The 19,976-nt window shown below is 44.5% G+C and overlaps 1 protein-coding gene and 2 pseudogenes across 2 annotated transcripts; 2 read left to right on the top strand and 1 right to left on the bottom strand.

The window, feature by feature from the left end:
- Nucleotides 1-203: 203 nt before the first annotated feature.
- Nucleotides 204-2,834, bottom strand: LOC100832252 (probable disease resistance RPP8-like protein 2). 2 transcript variants are annotated; one of them, XM_010236776.3, is made up of 2 exons: nucleotides 2,440-2,834; nucleotides 204-1,895 (listed from the first exon to the last, which is right to left on the bottom strand). In XM_010236776.3, exons 1-2 carry the CDS (start codon nucleotides 2,799-2,801, stop codon nucleotides 338-340), a joined length of 1,920 nt encoding a protein of 639 aa, XP_010235078.1. In that variant the 5' UTR covers nucleotides 2,802-2,834; the 3' UTR covers nucleotides 204-337. The 2 variants fall into 2 exon arrangements, with proteins under 2 accessions (XP_010235078.1, XP_014756288.1); XM_014900802.2 differs by having other exon boundaries at nucleotides 1,756-1,895; nucleotides 2,540-2,834.
- A 1,071-nt stretch (nucleotides 2,835-3,905) lies between these two features.
- On the top strand, nucleotides 3,906-9,038 carry LOC100831959 (annotated as a pseudogene).
- A 5,445-nt stretch (nucleotides 9,039-14,483) lies between these two features.
- Nucleotides 14,484-19,968, top strand: LOC100831048 (annotated as a pseudogene).
- The last annotated feature ends 8 nt before the right edge of the window (nucleotides 19,969-19,976 follow it).

Below are 19,976 nucleotides of genomic sequence, written 5' to 3'. Positions count from 1 at the left end.
ATATCACAATGAATACTGTTGAGACAGGGGAGGTGCTGAATGCCGAAAGCAAGATCTAAGTTTGTCAGACGACCGGTTTCAATTGCATCGAATTCCAGCTCGAGACTTTCTAGCTTTGGTAAGGATCCAGTTTCAAGCATCAACGCTAACCCACAACTCTTGCCACCGATATGCAAATGCCTCAAGCATGTGAATCCATGATTTCTGCTGATTGTGAGATGAACATTGTAGGATCTGTTGTTCCTTTCCATTCCAACACAGAGACCGAGATGGAGCAGACCAGGTAAGCTTCCTAAGGTCCTGATGTCTTCCTGCCTAACTTCCTTCACCTTGAGGTCTAACTGTTGGAGGTTAACAAGTGAACCAACCCAATTCGGAACATTCTTATGATAGCCCCCATGATGGCAAGTTTACGAATGCACTGTGGAGCAGGGTGCCATGATTCCTGCAAGACATCTTTGCATCCATAGTTCATATCAAGAGAAAGAGAATGAAGATTGACTAGCTTACAAATAGAATCCACCACATTATTTATGTACACATTAGAATTTTCCAATAAACTCTGATCCCTTTTTCTCTTTTTGAGATAACTGCTCGATTTGCTCCTTGGAATGTCCCAAAATATGCTCAGATCTCTCATATTTGTGAGCAGACCAATTTCCACAGAAAAGCTGGTTGACTGCTCAAGTAAACTAATGACTTTCAGTTCTTCCAATCCTTGCATGTTACCAGTTCCATCCCATAGCCTGACACCTCTATCTATCAGCAGATGCACCAAACGCTGAAGTCGAACAATTGTTGACGGTAATGCAGTTATCAAGGTAAATTCAAGGTTCAGTGTTTCTAGTTTCTGCAGTCCACCGATTTGATATGGGAGCTCACATATAGTTGTGTCTCTGAGGCTAAGGTACTTCAGTTCAAATAAGTTCCAAATACTGTTAAGATGATGGCCTTCTAGCAGACGACAGTCTTCCAAGTCCAGAACACGCAAAAATCTGGACTTCACCAGAGAAGGGATTTCCATTGAACAGCGAAAAACACTAAGGGACCGAACATGAGAAAAATTCAAGTTTGGTTGTAAGATATCTTCTCTATTGCTCTTGTGCAGGAGAGATAATCGACGAACCTTGCTCTGTGGCTTAATAGTAAGATTTGGAATACCAAGTATGGTCACAAAGTTCTCTTCAGTAGACTTGTACAAAATGAACTCAAGAACAGTGTCATGAACTCGGCAGCTTGTCACCTCTCCCCACAGATTTATACCCCATGGCTGGATCAAGCTCCTGTTGATGAGCTCATTAAAGCACCTTTCCCCAAGTTCATACATGGTATACCCACTCTTTCCTTGTATAAATCCCTCCGCGATCCATCTCCTTATCAAACGGCTCTTCTTAATAGGATAATCCTCTGGAAATAAACTTAGATACAATAGACAAGTTTTCGGATCGTGGTCAAGGTCAAAGTAACTAAGAGATAGTATCTTCATCATTCTTTCAACACTTGGATATCTTTGAAGTGCATAACCGATCGAATTTTGCACTTCGTCCCATTGGTCCACAGTCTGAGCTTTATTGGCCAATAAGCCGGAAAAGGGGATGATAGCCAGCGGCAAACCGCCACATTTTCTCAATATATCATCAGCAGTTCTGCTGAGGTGTGGGGGACATTGTTTTTCTGAATTGAATATTCTCTTGAGGAATAACCCTTTTGAGTGCACAACACTAAGAGGCCTTAGTTCATAAACATGATTTGCTAGTGGAGAGGAGCATGTTTTGGCGACTCCGTTGATGCGTGTTGTTATTATTATTCTACTACCAAAATTGTTTTCCAGAATTGCACATCTAATAATTTCCCAAGCTTCTACACTCCATACATCATCGATTACAATGAAGTACCTGCCACATGAATTTGTTTCAAAGTTAGTATTAGGCTTTAACTTCTCTAAAGCGCAACTAACCAAAACAGACAAAACATCGATCATGGTAAGTACTGATGCCTAACAAGCTAGGGCTAAAAAAAAGGGTGGGATACTATGTAGTACATTACCTCCTTATCGAAAGACAAAATTTAAGCAGCATTTGTTGTTGTGTAGAAATACAATGTCAAAAACAGAGAGGGAGCTAACAATAGACAAAGAGATACTCTAGTTACTATATTTTGCAAAAAGTCTATTCTTAAAAACGATTTCATACATAATTTAAACCTAATTTTAGATTATGCAGTGAGCTTTATCATCAGGAATTTAATTATTATGCTGCGCAAGTTTGTACAATGTTACAAAATTATCGCAGTTCACAGTTCGCACCGACCATAAGGAAGGTTCCATGTTGGTCATCTGAGAACTGGAAATTTGATCATTTGCCCCACTTTACTTAGATATCACCAATGCTTATATTGATGAATCAATACAGTCATAGGGGGGTGATTACGACATAACACCTTTTGTCTGCAAGGAAGCTTAAAATGTTGCTAATGAGTTGACGTTCATCCCCAGCTTCAGTGCTAGAATATCCTTGGTTGCTCAGTTGGCTAAGAATACCTCTCAAGACCTTCATGATATCAGGATGTCTCGAGACTGACATAAAAGCCCGGTACTTGAATTTCTTTCCAAACGTGTGATAGATTTGGTTGGCAAGAGTTGTCTTCCCCATCCCACCAAATCCGACGATAGATACCACCTTCAACTGCTGCGCGGATGCGCCATCCCCCTCCTCCAACAATTTGATGAGTTCCTTCTTTGGTCCATCAATGCCAACAAGCTGAGACACATCGTTGTAGAGGGAGCAGACTCGAGGGTCCATGGCCACATCGTTAGCCTGCGCGCAGATGCTCTCGTCGCTCGCCGACCTCCTTGACACGGTCCTTGAGACCCTGGATCTCCATGGCTACCCGACGGCGAGTCTTGATCTTGGTCAACAGGTTGATGCTCCTGTCTATGAAGCCCCTGAATCCAGGCAGCGGATGGGCGGATCTGTCATCGTCGTCCAGGCAGAGCGTGAACTCGTCGACGGTGTCCTCGATGTCGTAGGAGAGCTCGCGCACCTCGGCCATCCAGCACTGGGCCTGCTCGTCGGGGTCCTCCACCCGGGACAGCTTTACGAGGAACGCGCTCATGTGCTCCAGCTCTGCTCTGAGAAACAGCACCTCGCCGCGCACGCCCATGAGACGGACGCACGCGCCGCCCAGCATGGCGGCCAGCTTCTCCAGGACGGATCCCAGGGCCCCCGTGGCGGCGCTCACCATGGCACCACCACCCGCCATGTTATGAGTGTTGGGGCAGGAAAATGGTTGGGGATACAGAGCAAAAGCACCAGAAATCGTACGCCGATGACGGGCACAAATCCCCGGGTGACGCCGGCCGTCTTGGATTCGATCCCGATCTGGTGTCGCGGTTGTCGCCGGCGTTCAGATTGGAGACAAGGGGCTGGACTGGAGACCTCAGTGGGTATGAGTGGATATCCAATTCGTCCAAATGGAACCTTCCTGGAAATCGTTCAAAAGCTGAAAGTACAAAGGGGAGAAACACCAACTCTGGGACGACTGCGGAGACCCCAAGTCAATAGAAGTCAGGAACAAGCAATCTCCAATCACCAAGGAAAGCTGGGTGCGCAAATCTGGGCGGTCGCTCGCCTCCAACGGAAGCGCTCGGCTCGGGAAGGAGTACGGCAGGAGCCAAGCTGACCTGCGGCAGTCTCCTTCTCCTTGTCCGTGCTCTGTCAGTCTGCTTCGTTCCTCCCGTTGCTCCTCTCCTCTCCCGCGAGCGGATTTGACCTAGCGGCGTCAGCCTCCGATCCAGCTGAGGTAAATGTCGGATGCATCACCCTCCTCTTTGATCTGGTTAACTTCAGGAACACATGGATGTACAGCGCATCAGCGTCCGGTGACACCGATCTGTTTGTTTGCAGCCTCCACGGTGTTTCCTCGGTCACCGACTGCTGCCTGTCGAGACAGAGGTTTCAGTTCACCGAGAGGGAGCGGCCCGGGCTATCAGATCTGCGAGCTGCCTATCAGCCTAGGCGGCTAGGACGTCCTGGTAGTCTGGTACTGCAGGTTCTATGCCTACTTTGTCCATTCCTACCATTTTGCTCAACCAGCAAGAACTAAATAATCCGTCTTTCGTGCACACAGAGTTGACTGAGCGATCTCAGATCGTGCGAAAATGGAAGCTTTCCTTGTTAGTGTGGCCACCGGGGCCTTGAGACCCGTCCTGGGGAAGCTGGCCGTTGTGCTGGGCGACAAGTACAAGCGTTTCAAGGGAGTGCACGGTGAGATGAAGTTCCTCACCGATGAACTCACGGCCATGCATGCTTTTCTCTTGAAAATGTCGGAGGTCGAGGGTCCTGATGTGCAAGATCAGGCATGGATGAATGAGGTGCGGGAGCTGTCCTACGACATTGAGGACAACCTCGATGAGTTCATGCTAAATGTTGACGCCAAAGACGCCCTGCCAGATGGCTTTATTCAGAAGATTAAGAGCTTGTTAGAAAAGACTAAGAGTCGTGGTAGTATCGCCAAGGCGATCCAAGATTTGAAGAAAGAAGTGATTATGGTGGGCGAGAGGCATACGAGGTACAAGATTGGCGAGGCTGTCTCCAAGACAAGCAATGCGATGGTTGACCCTAGAGCTCTTGCTATCTTTGCGGACGCGTCAAAGCTCGTCGGCATTGATGAACCAAAACGTGAGGTTATCAAATTGTTGACTGAGGAAGTCGGATGTCAATCAACACAACAGCATCTGAAGATAGTCTCTATTGTTGGTTTTGGTGGACTTGGTAAGACGACTCTTGCATACCAAGTATACCAAGAGCTCAAAGGGCAATATGACTGTCAGGCTTTTATATCGTTGTCACGAAACCCACGAAACCCAGACATGATGAAAATCCTGAGAACTATTCTCAGTGAAGTGAGTGAGAAAGCTTATGCTAGCACAGAAGCAGCAGATGCACAACAACTCATCATCAAGATCTCTGATTTCCTCAAAGACAAAAGGTACTGAATCTGTTAAATCTCACTCATCGTCTTCTTTGTGTAGAAAACGTATTTAGATTTGTCACATCAAACTTATACTAGTAATGTAGTAATTAAAAGTAACTATCTGTAGTTGTATTATACAAAGAAATTTATAATATGTGATTAGAAAAATAATGGTCAGATGTCCATTTAAGAACCTCTGTTGTGTACAAAACGAGAATTACAAGAGAATTGCAAGAGAACTTCTGTAGGGTAATCAGTAATCACATAGTACAAGTCTTGGAACATTTGGAGACAGAGGAACGGCTGCATCTTCAACCAGACTACCCCCTCTAGATTAGCTTGGTTCCAGGGGTTTAAACTAGAGCTTACTCGTCAGAGTGTTCGTTTATCGCCCAGCGCGAGAACGGCCTTGCTAGACTGGCTTGTTTCTGTTTCCTCCGTGCCTTAATGGCCGTCTTCCTTTGTCCCCCCCCCCCCCCCCCCCTCCTCTCTTTGTAAATATTCTGGTTTTGGTTTTATATATTTATACTGTCGGAATCTTTCCTACAGTTTTGAGTCAAAAAAAATCACATACTTCCTCCGTCCAACAAAGGATGTCTCAACTTTGACTAAATTTGAATGCATCTATACACTAAATCATGCCTAGTACATCCAAATTTTAACAAACTTGAGACATCTTTTGTTGGACAGAGGGAGTAGTACAAGTCTTTGGGAAGGGCGAGACTTGTTTAGGCAGCCAGGTACTCTTCTTTAAGTTAGATATACACGCCTTGCTAACTTCGGCGTGACCCTTGATACTGGCTGGGTGAAATGTTTCTCAATGATCTGTTCTTTCTTGTGCAGCAGTGTTTGGTACAAATAACAGATGTTACTTCTGTTTACGGGATGTTTGGATGACCAGAACATCCATTGATCCTCATTTAATTGTTAGATAATATTATTTATCTCAATCTTGTGCCAAAACAGACCAACAAGTTTTTAGATAATAGAAGATAAATCCCGAAAATAAATGTGCAACCACAATTAAGTCTGAAATCACTTGCAGGAACTGGGTTCAAAAACAGCATCATGTAAACAAAAGCATCAGCTTTCTTATTTATCGTTTGTTGTCAGCAAGAAAAAATATCTTCTTTCCTTGCCGTATGATTTTGCAGGAAATATTAAAGTCACACCTAATGTCACTGATAAATCATTTGCAGGTACTTTATTGTAGTTGATGATATATGGCATGTGGAAAAATGGGATATTGTTAAGTGTGCATTCCCCAATACCAGTTGTGGAAGTAGAATAATCACCACCTCTCGAATAAATGATGTAGCTCGGTCATGTTGTCCATCTTTTGGTGACCATATTTATTATATAAGGCCTCTTAATATGGTTCACTCAAGACAGTTATTTCACAAAAGACTATTCAACTCCGAAGAAAAATGCCCTTCATACCTTGAAGATGTATCTTGTCAAATCTTGGAAAGATGTGCTGGCTTGCCTTTGGCAATTATTTCTATATCTGGTTTGTTGGCCAACAAACCAAGCACAAAGGATCGGTGGAATCAAGTCAAAAATTCAATTGGTTGTGCACTTGAGAGAAATCCTAGCACCGAAGGAATGATAAAGATATTATCACTTAGTTACTTTGACCTTCCTCCACATCTTAAAACATGTCTGTTGTACCTGAGTATATTTCCAGAAGACTGTACTATTGAGAAACAACACCTCATAAACAGATGGATTGCTGAGGGATTCATTCGTGAGGAAGTTGGATATACAATACATGAGTTGGGTGAGATGAGTTTCAATGAGCTCATCAATAGGAGTTTGATCCAACCTGGCAGATTAAGCTTCAACAGTGAAGAGGTGAAGAGTTGTTGTATTCATGATACAATTCTTGATTTCATGATATCGAAGCCTATCGAAGAGAACTTTGTTACTTTAATTGGTGTGCCCAGTCTAACTATTGGAACACAAAGAAAAGTTCGTCGACTCTCTCTTCAAGGATGCAAGAAAGGAAGTTCTAGCCTACCTACAAACCTTGTATTGTCTCAAGTCCGATCACTTAATGTGTTTGGGCATTTAGCGGTAGTCCCATCCCTAGAGAAATTCAGGTATTTGAGAGTTCTGGACTTTCAAGGTATCCACCGATTGAAAAGTAATTATTTTGCAAATATAGGGAGGTTGTTTCAGTTGAAGTACCTGAACATTGGAAATACAAATGTAAATGATCTCTCAGAACAAATCGGACATCTACAGTGCTTGCAGATGTTGGACATAAGAGACACCAATGTGCGTGAATTACCAGCTGCAATTGTTAGACTTGGAAATTTGGTCTATCTGTTTATTGACAGTAATGTTAAATATCCAGATGGAATTGCCAAGATGCAAGCTCTGCAGACATTGAAACGGGTCGGCATCTGCTTGCAGTCATCTAACTTTCTTCAAGAACTTGGCCAGCTAAAGAATCTGAGGAAGCTACGACTAGTATGTGATCCAACAGAAGTTAAGAAGAAGCATTTGAAAGCTATTGCCTCCTCTATCTATGAACTAAGCACACGCAGCCTTGATTCTCTAAAAATTGGTACTGGGGAAACAGATGATGATGGCTCATTTGATGGCAACTTCTTACTGGAGCAGTGGTGCCCTGCTACACGTAGCCTCCGAAAACTTGTAATTTCTGTGCCATTTTACAGGTTCCTGATTGGATAGGATCACTCGTCAACCTCCAACACTTATGCCTTGTTGTCGAGGAAGTCAGGCAGGAAGATCTCTGCACCCTTGGAGGCTTACCCACTTTGTTCTTTTTACTTCTGGTTGTAAAAGGAGAAGCAGAGTCTGCAGGAAAGCTTACAGTAAGTGGTACCGATGGATTCCCATGCTTAAGTGGTTTTTGCATGGGTGCAGATGAGCATGGGGTGGAGCTCAGGTTTGTAGAAGGATCCATGCCGAAGCTAGAATTTCTCTACATTTGTTTCAACGCAGCTAGAAGAGAGTCTCAGACTAGTGGTGCTTTTTATTTTGGAATCGAAAACCTCCCCTGCCTCAGGGCTCTTTGTTGTACAATTCATGGCTCTGGCGAGAGCACTGATGAGGTCGTTGAGGCCGCCAAAAAAGACATGGAGAGAGCAGCCAGCATGCATCCCAACCACCCTACACTTCAAATAGACATTTCTGAGAAAGATCTGCACCAGTCTGCGGGTCCATACATGGCTTCAACCTGAAACCTCGATTTTTCTTGACTTTAAACTGTAAGATCTGCGCGATTGCAGTCCGACAGTATATAGATATATAACTTTTATAAAAGTGAGACACCAAAGTGCGACATTCGAGGATCGAACTCTGATGGGCTGCTAGTGATCGACATCTGGCTGGCTGACAGGTTCTCACCTGGAAACCTCGATTAGTCATGACTCATGACCATATGTGATTTGTCGCGTGACTAGTGTATGGCTCGGTACACAAAGTTTTTCCGACTCTTAAATCATTGATATGGTGCATGGATCAAGATTGGCAGGTATGAATTCTTTGTCCCAAACATTCAGATTGTGGGGGTGGCTGCCATATGTTGGGCTATCTGGAAATTAAGAAACAGAGCCTGTTTTGAACATAAACTAATAAGATCTCCAGCTGAACTTGTTTGCAGGTTTACAATCTGGAGCTGATGGGGATATCTTGCGTGATGGCGCTCGAGGTCTTCAGGAAGAGGCGATGAGGCACCACCCTGCGCAGGCGGCGCTGGACAGGAAATGCATTCAAGACAAAGTCCCTGACGACTAGGCTGGTTCTTAAGGAGACGGGTGAAAAGCTGTGGTGGGAGTGTTTTGGTGAACTGACAAGGTGGCTCAACGAGCATGCGAGATTGTAATAAGTCGTTATTTCCTTTCCAGTTCTTTATTTTTCTGCACTAAGACTTGGCATGAGTTCTTGTTAGCCTGAGGGCGGCAAGTGTGCGCAAACTATTGTGGGTGTGTGAACTTCTGTCGGTCCGTTATCTCGTATAATGGAACCGATCATAAGGAAAAAAAATATGCTGCTCCCTCCGATCGGAATTACTTGTCTCAAATTTGCCCAAATACGGACGTATCTATGTGTAAAAAACCGTCTAGATACACGTAATATTTCAACAAGTAATTCCGACTGGAGTGAGTAGCTGTTTTTCTTTTCAGGTTGGGGCGCAGTCTCATCTTGTCTTAGGTACCTGAAGGTACATGTTCCTCCCTTTTATTTGTTATATAGGGATCAATCCTCCCATGTCAGTTTGTACTTTAATTTTCCCAAAGAACTAAGTACTGGAGTATTTGGCAATACCCTATGTAACCATATCACTTTGTTGCTGTGATAGCAGGGTGAGCATCACGTTGACGCCCACGAAGAATGGGCTGCCAGCTTGGATTTCATACCTCTGAATTAGGTCGACGCACCTTAGCATGCACAGGTGAGCAGGCAAGTGAGATTGGCAAGTAACCGAGGCGCTCGCAATTCCACCTCCGATCAGCATGTACAACACGGCTAGGAGTAAATCACCCATGTACAGCTAGCTCTTCCTGCAAAGACAAAAATGTCAATTATGTTGAATGCGTCTGTTAGCAAAATTACGCATGAAAGACACAATGGGTGCCAGGTTGAGTGTGACTTGAGAGAGGCAACGATCATGATAGATGGCAACACGAGCAGTAGAGGGCAGCACGAGCACTGCTTATCAATCGAGACGTACAGATAAGACGAATCTTACTGATGGGTCGTGCTATTATCCCACGTGCGGGAGAACATTAAGAGCATGTTTGCTTCTCGCCTATTCAAGCCCTATCAATTTTCATCGCTAGCCAAATAATTGAGTGTGATTTTTTGTCAAAGGGGAAAACTATTTGTCGGCCTCATGCATGGTACTTACGGCTTATTTGGTATCCATCCTTTCATTTCATTTGGTAGAAATGAAATGAAATCCAAATTTTCATAGGATTTTATTTGGTTGAATTTGAATTTTTGATTTAAAAATCACGTTTGTCCACACATGAATTTGTAGAGTAATAGACAATCCCAAATAAATGATGGCTTTCGGAGAGAAATTGAAATTACTTATAGTTGAGATTGAATTCTTGTAACCAATTCCCCTGCCAACCAAACAAGTTGGTTTCTGAAATTCAAAATGAATTTCAGAATTCTAGGCCCAAAAGATGAATGCCAAACAAGCTGTCAGCGTTAGGTACCGATGGACCGTTCCCCCCTTCCTGGCGCACATTTCATGTGAGCATTGGGTAAAAATTATAGCACCCAAAAATGTGGGTATTGGATAAATATTATAGTACCCCAATATCGTATGCATGCACATAAGAAAAAAAAATGAGATCAGTTTTTCTTTTCCAAATCTGAAAATTCAAAATGCTTTAACTCTATAGCGGCACACCAGATTTATGAATCATTTTCTATTGTGTTTTTCGTGACGACTTATTGTACCTATTCACAGTTGATTATCAGCGCTTACAGTTGATTATCAGCTTACAAACTACTTCGTCCGTTCCTAAATATAATATGTTTTAACTTTGTCCCAATACAAAAAAATAAATCAAGTTTGACTAAGTTTATAGAAAAACCAACATCTACAACTCCAAATTTGTTTTATAAGATATGTAATGATATACTATCTTCATAAGATATTTATTTATTACAGTAAATATTGGTATGATTCTCTATAAATTTGGTCAAACTTTAAGAAGTTTGATTTAGAACAAAAATAGAACATCTTATGTTTAGAAACCGAGGCAGTATATCTACCTACATGTTTTTTCTGTAAAATATTTTTGAGCTCGTATATTATTTTGGATGTACGACCGGAGTACGAAGGTCAGCCTCACCAACATCTCCCTTGGGCGCTTGATACCAGACGGTGGCGGTTGGCGCCAAGCGTATCGAGGCAGTCACCCTCCGGCTCGATGGCTAGAAACCATTTCGGTGATTTTGACGGGCGTAGGTGCGTCGGGGCACCGGAGTGTAGAACAGTGGGGAGTTTTGGGAATGCACCTTAGGTGCTCCACATGTACTGATCTCATATTTATATAGAGTACAACGAGAGCCGGTTACAACAGAAACAAGATCAGGCGCTGGACGTGCTATACAGGCGTGCGCATGACTCCATCGTGGTTCGTTAGAGAACATGCATGCTACGTTGTTCTACACCCCGCCGCAGGTTGATCGTCCGGAGCCCGGACGCACAAGCTGGAATGAAAATCGCCAAATGTGGAGGATGGGAGCCCCCTTGGTCATGATGTCGGCGAATTGCTGCGATGTAGGGACATGCAGGACACGCAACTGGCCGAGAGCAACCTTCTCGCGCATGAAGTGGATGTCGAGCTCGATGTGCTTGGTGCGCCGATGATGGACGGGGTTAGCAGACATGTAGACGGCGGAGATGTTGTCGCAATAGACGATGATGGCCTTCGGCAACGGCACGTGCAGCTCGGAGAGAAGCTGCTGGAGCCAGCAGCACTCCGCAACGACGTTGGCGACGCCGCGGTACTCCGCCTCAGCACTGGAGCGAGAGACAGCCGGCTGCCGCTTGGATGACCACGAGACGAGCGCGTCGCCGAGGAAGACGGCGTAGCCAGATGTCGATCGCCGTGTGTCTGGACAGCCAGCCCAATCAACGTCCGAGTAGGCGACGAGATCAAGCGTGGACGCAGGCCGGAGCTGAATCCCGTAGCCGGAGGTCCCACAGATGTACCGAAGGATGCGCTTGACGAAGGCGAGATGATCGGTCTTGGCCGCGTGCATGTGCAAGCAGGCCTGCTGCACAGCATACGTGATGTCCGGCCGCGTCATCGTCAGGTACTGGAGCGCACCAACGATGCTCCGGTACTCAGAGGCGTCGCTGACAGGATCGCCAGCGTCGATGGAGAGCTTGGCACGGGTGTCCACGGGCGTGGACACGGCTTGCACGGTCTAGCAGATCCTCCGCGTAGTTGCCTTGGGACAAGAAGAAGCGAGCAGGCGTGCGCGTGACGTCGAAGAACCGAAGCGGCCCGAGATCTTTCATCGAGAACTCGGACTGCAGTTGATCGGTGATCTATCGGAGCACGATGTCGTCGACGTAGAGCAGCAAGTAGGCCATGTCGGTGCCGCGTCGCAGGACGAACAGAGAGGTGTCCGACCGAGTGGAGAGGAAGCCGATCGACCGGATGTACGAGGCAAAACGGTCGTACCAGGCGCGCGGCACCTGCTTCAGCCCATACAAGGACTTGGACAGCAGACAGACGTCGGAGGCGCGCGCCGGATCGACGAAGCCGGTGGGTTGCTGGCAGTACACCTTCTCTTGGAGGAAGCCGTGGAGGAAAGCGTTGTTGACGTCCATCTGATGAACCGGCCACTGGTGCGTCGCGGCTAGAGTGAGGATGGTGCGAATGGTGGCGCTCTTGACGATGGGGCTGAACTTCTCGTCGAAGTCGATACCGGGGCACTGGGAGAAGCCATGCACAACCCATCTTGCCTTGTAGCGCTCAAGCTGTCCGTCAGGCTTCAGTTTATGCCGAAACACCCACTTCCCAGTGACTACATTAGCATCGGGTGGGCGCGGCACGAGCGTCCACGTCTGGTTTGCCATCCACGCCCTGTACTCCTCCTGCATAGCTGTTAGCCAATGGGAATCGCGTAGAGCCGAGCGCACGGACTTGGGAATAGGAGATATAGTGGTGGCTAAGTTAGAGTATTCGGAGGAGAAGTAGCGAGGATTGGGCTTGGAGATCCCAGACTGCGCACGAGTACGCATGCCAAGGAGTGGATCAAGGGCTGCCGCGGCAGGAGGTGGGCAGGCCGCAGTGTGGCTTGGAGAGGGGTTGTGGTCTGGCACGGCTGAGGGGGGAGTAGATGTTGCAAATCGCGGTGGAGACCGCGAAGAGTGCTGTGGACGAGCTCCCCGTCGCTGACCGGCTTGCCGAGGTTGCGAAGGCTGTCCACCAGGGTCTTGAGACGAGTGCAGTACTTGATGACATTCATGTTGCCCTGCTGCAGGTTGTGGAACTCGGCGTCGAGGTAGACCACGCGCGTCGTCCGGTTGTCCAGGAAGAGCTCCTCGATCTTGAGCCACACCGCGTGCGCCGAGTCCTGGGGCGTGATGATGAGGGAGAGGACGTCGGAGGACACGGTCGTGTAGAGCCAGGAGACAATGGTGAAGTCGTCCTGGATCCATTTCGGAACGGGGTGATGTAGAGGATCGGCAGTGACGACGATGTGGTCCGTGACGGAGAACTTGCCGAACACCTTGCAGAAGAGGATGCGCCACAGGTCGTAGTTGTCCTCCTGAAGACTGAGAACCACCGGGACATGCTGCTTGATGATTGTGTGGTTGATGTTCTCACGGAGAGGCGACGCGGGGGCCGCCGGCGGCACAAGGTGCGCCGGTTGGGCGGGCGCAGGGTGTGCCGGCTGGGGGGGGGGGGGGGGCACAGGGTGCGCGGGCTGCTCTGGCGGAGCGACATGGGGAAGGCGCAGGGATGGGGAGGCATCGGTGTGCGTCGCGAGCATGTCAGAGAGAGCCGAGAGGGACGGCCGGACGGCAGTGGAAGTTGGGCTCACGAGGTGTTGGATCGTGAGGAATCTGATACCATGTACAACAGTGGGGAGTTTTGGGAATGCACCTTAGGTGCTCCACTTGTATTGATCTCATATTTATACAGAGTACAACGAGAGCCGATTACAACAGAAACGAGATCAGGCGCTGGACGTGCTATACAGGCGTGCGCATGGCTCCATCGTGGTTGGTTAGAGAACAGACATGCTACGTTGCTCTACACGGAGGCACGGGACTTGGCAAAATCGAGGTGGTGGCGCTTGCGTGCCTCGGCGGCAGCCTTCCGACTATGGGGTCTACCCGTGCCGGTGACGTCGCATTGGGATGAAATCACAGGGAAGAAGATGATGAAATTTCATCCCAATGGCTATTTTGTGATTTAGTCTTTACTTGCTAAAGTCACGTGAGTTGCTACAGGAATTAAAAAAATACATATGACATGCTTAAATTTTTAAAATATTTATGTGCTCATATTTTTTATTTTATGCTAAAAAAATTCTCAAAAAATATTTATTCGAGAAAACAATTATCCCAGAAGTATATGTCAAACAAATCAACTATAATCAAAATATCAGGATACACATAACAGATCGAATGGGTGTGAATCAGATAATTGCCTAAGAAGTTCCTCTGTTCACAAAATCTGAAAGGAAAGGAGTATGCAGTATTTTTGATATACATGATGAACGGACGGCCACCAAATATTTGTTTCAGATTTCATATCAGTTCTGACGAGTGGGTCCCAAAGTAGATGAGGTAGCTGAGCATGGACTTTTCTCTCAAAAAGAAAAATCAGGAAATGTGTGGGCGAACATGAGGTAGCTGAGCACGATCAGGAGATGTGTGCCCACACCCTTTTCTGGGGGCAGCTCCACTGGTCCACTGCTCCAGCCTCCAGCTGTCGGTCCGTTGCCTCGGCGGGTGACTGCAGCGGTGTATAAAACCAGACTCATCAAAGGTTCTGCCTCTGCAACAGAGACTAGCACTCCAGAAAAGTATAACCAGTCGAAGTTGAATCTGCCCGAAGCTATTGTAGCACAAAATGGTGGTACTGGCATACATGCCTGTCTCCTGTCTCGGGCCACGCATGAGCTTCCCCAAAACGAGGCCTGCCAACACCCGTCCTAGTGCTACTCGTTCCTCTTCTCCGATAGCATCCATCGTACGCACTCCTCTCGATCCCTCTCTGTCTTAATCTCGCTGCCCCCGCGTCTAAAACTTTGTCGTGCTTTTAATTACAATTTAAACTAAACCACAACAAGAATTATGAGACGGAAAAATTATTAATGATGCTATTTTTATTCTTTATTACTTGCGTTTCAGCAATATTTGAAGGAGCTTCAACAAGAGCTTACTTCCAAGCTGTCGGAGGCATCCGAAGGACTGCTGGATGCATTGGTAGATTCCACCTTCACATTCAGTAATCAGCCTTTGCGACCCAGGACCCACGGAGGTAAGCCTTGCCTAACATGGAACTATACGTGAGAGGCCTCGTTTCGCGTAGGAATAGCGCCTATAGAGACCGGAATATGTGCACAGTGAAACGGTAACTGTTGCATCTTTCCATTGGGCAGCCTGCCATTGGGTACAGCTAACATCTACTTTGAGAATTTTGTTTTCCGATTATTGGCCAGCAGTTAAACACCCGCGACCTGTAAACCCGATGGTTCTTCATCCAATTAGCATTCAAGTTTGGTAAAAAAATATCCACGGGACTGCAAATGGGATTTTTTTGACCGGTCCTGTCGTGGGTCCGGGTCTGGTAATGAAAAACCTGCATATGATGTGTGGTGCCATATTGTCATATGCATAGAGAAAGCATAGGTTTCCCAAAAAAAACCAGACGGCCCACTGGACAATTGGGAAATTTGGTGTTTTTTGAGGTTGTAGCGAGACGGGTAAAAATAACCACGGGTCTTCCATACACGACCGGGTCACGGTTATGGTAAAAATCTATATCCGACCACGGGTCCAGCTCTTGGTCGTGGGTCCGTGGACGGGTCCGGGTCCGGTTGAGCCCCACATGTAGCCGACCCGGTTGAGCGCCATCGGTTAACTTCATCCTCGCAAAAAAAAAGAACCGTTAAACTTCATCACCACCGGTCGTAACTAATATTTTCAAAATCAAATAAGTAATGTCAAAATAATTTAGAAAGTTATGCTAGGGGCAAACGAAAATACAAGAAAAATACTTCGTTCAAAAATAAAATATAAATACTCTAAGTTCTATGTTTTATATGTATAAATCAGTAACCTATAAAATATGGTTCTTTCAAAAGTCAAAACAGTCTCGTTGAAAAACAGTCCACCGTAACATAGTAAATATGTTAAAAAATTGTTGCATGCGTTAGTATTAAAAGCATGCGTGGTTGCCAATAATTAAGTAATAAACTACGGGAGTGTCTATTTCTCAGTTGAGTTGGAAATAGTTATTTCTCAGTCGACAATAATAGCCATGCAACTAAAAGTTTTTCATCATTTTTCCAAACGGTTGTTAAAGAATCGACTTAGAAACGGTCATTTCTCGGTCGTTTTAGAAATAACAAAACCGATAAACTACCTGCGAGCACAAGTTAATAGGCAGCCATAACACTCATACAAATAGGCAGACAGTTTGATTGATATTTTCTTTCTTTCTTTCTTTGCTATTCATTAGTACTCTCTCCGTTTCATAATTTTTGTCTCAAATTTGCCCGAATATACATGTATCTATTCCTAAAAAGCGTATACATACATGTAATATTTCGACAAGAATTATAAAACGGAGAGAGTACAATTTTTCTAATCATGCCTGTCTGTATGCATGCAGAGCAATTTTGCGCCGGTCGATGAGATCGGTGAACTGACAGCGATAGCGGACATCGAAGGAGAGATACCAGCAGATTTTCCAGATGGTGTTTACATAAGAAATGGTGAGTCAGCTTCCTCAGTTCCTCCGGGCTCGTTTGTTGTTTACCTACACGATGACACAAAGCGCTACTTGGATCCATTTTGAACTTGGCGATGCAGGGTCGAACCCTCAATTTGGAGCCCTCCACAACGTGGACTCCGTGTTTGGGCGGTCGGAGAACGTCTGGGTGGAAGGAGAAGGCATGGTCCACGCCGTCTACTTCAGCAAGAGCAGCACAAGCACGTGGTCCGTCCACTACGCCAAGCGCTACGTGCAATCTGATACATTCAAGCTTGGGAAACGACGACAGAGACCATTCGCCCTCCCGGTCGCCACCGGAGAACCCACTGCTATGCTCGCCGGCTATGCTCTAAACATGGTAAGTAATTGTAATTACCAGTGTAATACTGTACTTATTACTGTGTCAGATATGTTTTCCGCTGATAATCAATCTCGAGATAGCTGAAACATGTATATATCATGCATGTCGGCGCATGCAGCTGAGGCTCGGCAAACCGTTCCAGAACTACAGCAACACGAGCGTGTTCGAGCACTCCGGGAAAGTATATACGATCGCCGAGAATAACGTCCCCCAAGAGATTGATCTCCGAAACCTGGACACCGTGGGCAGGCATGACTTTGGCGGTGACTGGGTCAGGAGAGCTTGTTATTTGTGGGTTCAATTTGACGAAGCCTTTCCTAATGGTCGGAGTTGTCTCAGGTCTTCTAGATCCTAATTTCCATCTAACCATCTCCTGTTATACCGTCCGTATTTAATAAGGCTGTGTGCATCGATCAATGCAAAGACCGGAAGTTTTTGAATATTTTTATAGTATTTACTTGCAGAAAAAATAGATTGCTGACTTTTAAGTTTTACTGCAGCGGATGGAAAGAACCTAACACACAAGGTTGACCTCAAGCTAGATCGATGCACATTTTGTCATGAAATAGGAGTTACTACATTGTAAGTTCTTGGCTACTACTACCAGTTGTGCTAGCTCTACTGCTCTGTTGATGTGCAGTGGTTAATTTATTTATTTTGATGCGGAAGTTTGCTTTTATTTTTATATATGTATTTACTTTAATATCACAATAAAGTCCTTAAAATAACTGAATAATCTGGAATAAAACTATATATGGTAATAAAATAATTAAGTTGATACTAATTATTTTAAAATATAATGTAAACTTTACAACATTTTTGGGTTAAATTGGCTTTTTGACCACAGTTTGAATAAATTACCTATAAACATACGTGAAGTAAAAAACAAATGTAGCATAGTACATTGCCATTTCAGAAAAAAGAATGAAGGCAATAAAAATACTCAGTGGAGTTAATTTGATTTCTTTTTTTGACTCTAGGTACAATATTATCATGGATTCGCCACTTACCTTCAACCCAAGTAGGATGCTAAGAGGTGCCCCGTAAGTCTTCTCGATGAACCTAGTATTGTTTTAACACTTATCTCAGTTTCCCAAATTGTTCATATATGCCCTCATGTAGGTTGATTGACTATGACAAAGAAAGCTATGCAAGAATTGGTGTCATGCCCCGTTATGGAGATGCAAACTCAGTATTATGGTTTAATGTAGAACCATTCTGTACATTCCATCTTGTCAACTGCCATGAGGAAGATGATGAGGTAGACATTTTTTATATATATCCAGACACATACAGCCATGATGTACATAATGATCCCAATGATATTGTTATAATAAATATCACTAGTTAGCGAAAGAAACAAAAAAAAAGCTCATCAGGGGGCATTATATTGCTCTGTTTTTGCGACCTGAATAGTCCGTGATTCTACAAGTATTAGACACTAAAAGTATCAAACAGTTGCAATATATTTCAAAAATTTACTATATATATTCAAAGGCACCCTAATCCGTCTGCATGTCATGCATGATTTATTAGGTTATTGTAAGAGGAATCCGCGTGCCGCCTTCTGTCCTTGTTGGGCTCAATCAGGCTCATCTGACGTCTGCTAATGATCAAGGAATGGATGAGGAATACTTCGCTCGCTTGTATGAGTGGAGATTAAACTTAAAAACAGGGGCCGTGAAAGGAAGATACATAACCGGGAAAGATGTAGCTTTGGAATTCCCAGTGATTAATAACCAATTTTCGGGCTTGCATCACAGCTATGCATATGCCCAAATGGTGCATTCCACGGCCAGCTTGGCTGGTGGTAGTGGAACAGGTATTTGTCGGTCAACAGTGACATGGAATGTTATATATCATATCATATATGACAACAGTATGCAATAGTTTTCTAATGATATCTTCAATATATATTGTAGTTCGACCAAAGTTTGGAGGTTTTGCAAAACTTTATCTTGAAGAGGAAGTGAGCGAAAATTCTAAGGTAGCTATGACATATAAGTTCAATCCATTTCAGAACTAATGATCTACTCATTTCATCTATATATATTGACTTAATTTATGTTTTTCGAAATTTTTAAGCTGGCAGAGAAAGAAGATCTCATAAATGTGGAATGCCACCACCTTAATGCAAATCAATTCTGCTCAGGAGCAACTTTTGTCCCGAGCGTCAATGGAGGACATGAAGACCATGGGTGGATAATCTCATTCGTGCACGATGAGGACACAAATATATCACAAGCAAGTTTTCATTACCACAACCATGTTTCTTTAATGTTTGCATTTCGAACATCGATACCAGTGGTTCCCAATAATTCACTTGGTTTCACAATAATTTCGTGCATCGATACCATCCAATCCTAATATATTCAACTTATAGACAAGGAGCATGGAAATTTGAATTGTTGATTTTAAGCACCACAACCTTGCATTGCAAGTGTTTTAAACATACTTTTTTTTGTTTCAAGATAAGTATGTCTTGAATCTAATAGGATTCCCTAAATTCAACTATGCTGGAGGAGCTATCTCCTAATTAGGGACATAGGTTTAACACCCATCAGGGTGGCTTAAATTCAAATTTTTTGAAACAAAAGTTATTTTGTCCTGAAAACCCTTTTACCATGGGGACACTCGGAAATGCATTTATCAGGTGGTAAAAATATATTGCCCAGTAATAAAAGTCGGTACGTGAGTTTCTAGGAAGTTAATACCATAATTTTCGCTAATCGATCTTCGATATCCTGAGGAGCTTTGTTGGGTTGTTTTAATTATAGCAATGCCTTTTTTTTGTTAATTTTCTTTAATTGGTAAATACTGATATCTCAATGACTTGACTCGTTGATCTTAATAAGACTTCTAAATACTCCGGTGATGGCATCATATATCTTCATATTTACTATTTTGCAGGCACATATCATTGATACACGAAAATTTGGGAGTGAAGCGGTTGCCAAAATAACCTTGCCGCAAAGGGTGCCTTATGGTTTTCATGGAGCATTCATCTCAAAACTTAAATAGGAGGAGGCTTGTTATTTAGATATAGTACGGTGTCCAAGGTAGTTGCCCGAGACACATATGTAATCTCTTTTTTCTATTTGTGTACTTACCTAGATATGCAGATCTGAGCTATTTTGCTATAAAATATCACCAATTATAAATCTTCATAAAGTGATCAT

This window comes from Brachypodium distachyon, chromosome 3 (genome assembly GCF_000005505.3).
Source record: "Brachypodium distachyon strain Bd21 chromosome 3, Brachypodium_distachyon_v3.0, whole genome shotgun sequence".
Taxonomy (NCBI): Eukaryota; Viridiplantae; Streptophyta; class Magnoliopsida; order Poales; family Poaceae; genus Brachypodium; species Brachypodium distachyon.
Note: the sequence above shows the minus strand (reverse complement) of the source record. Positions and strands in the feature narration are given on the sequence as shown.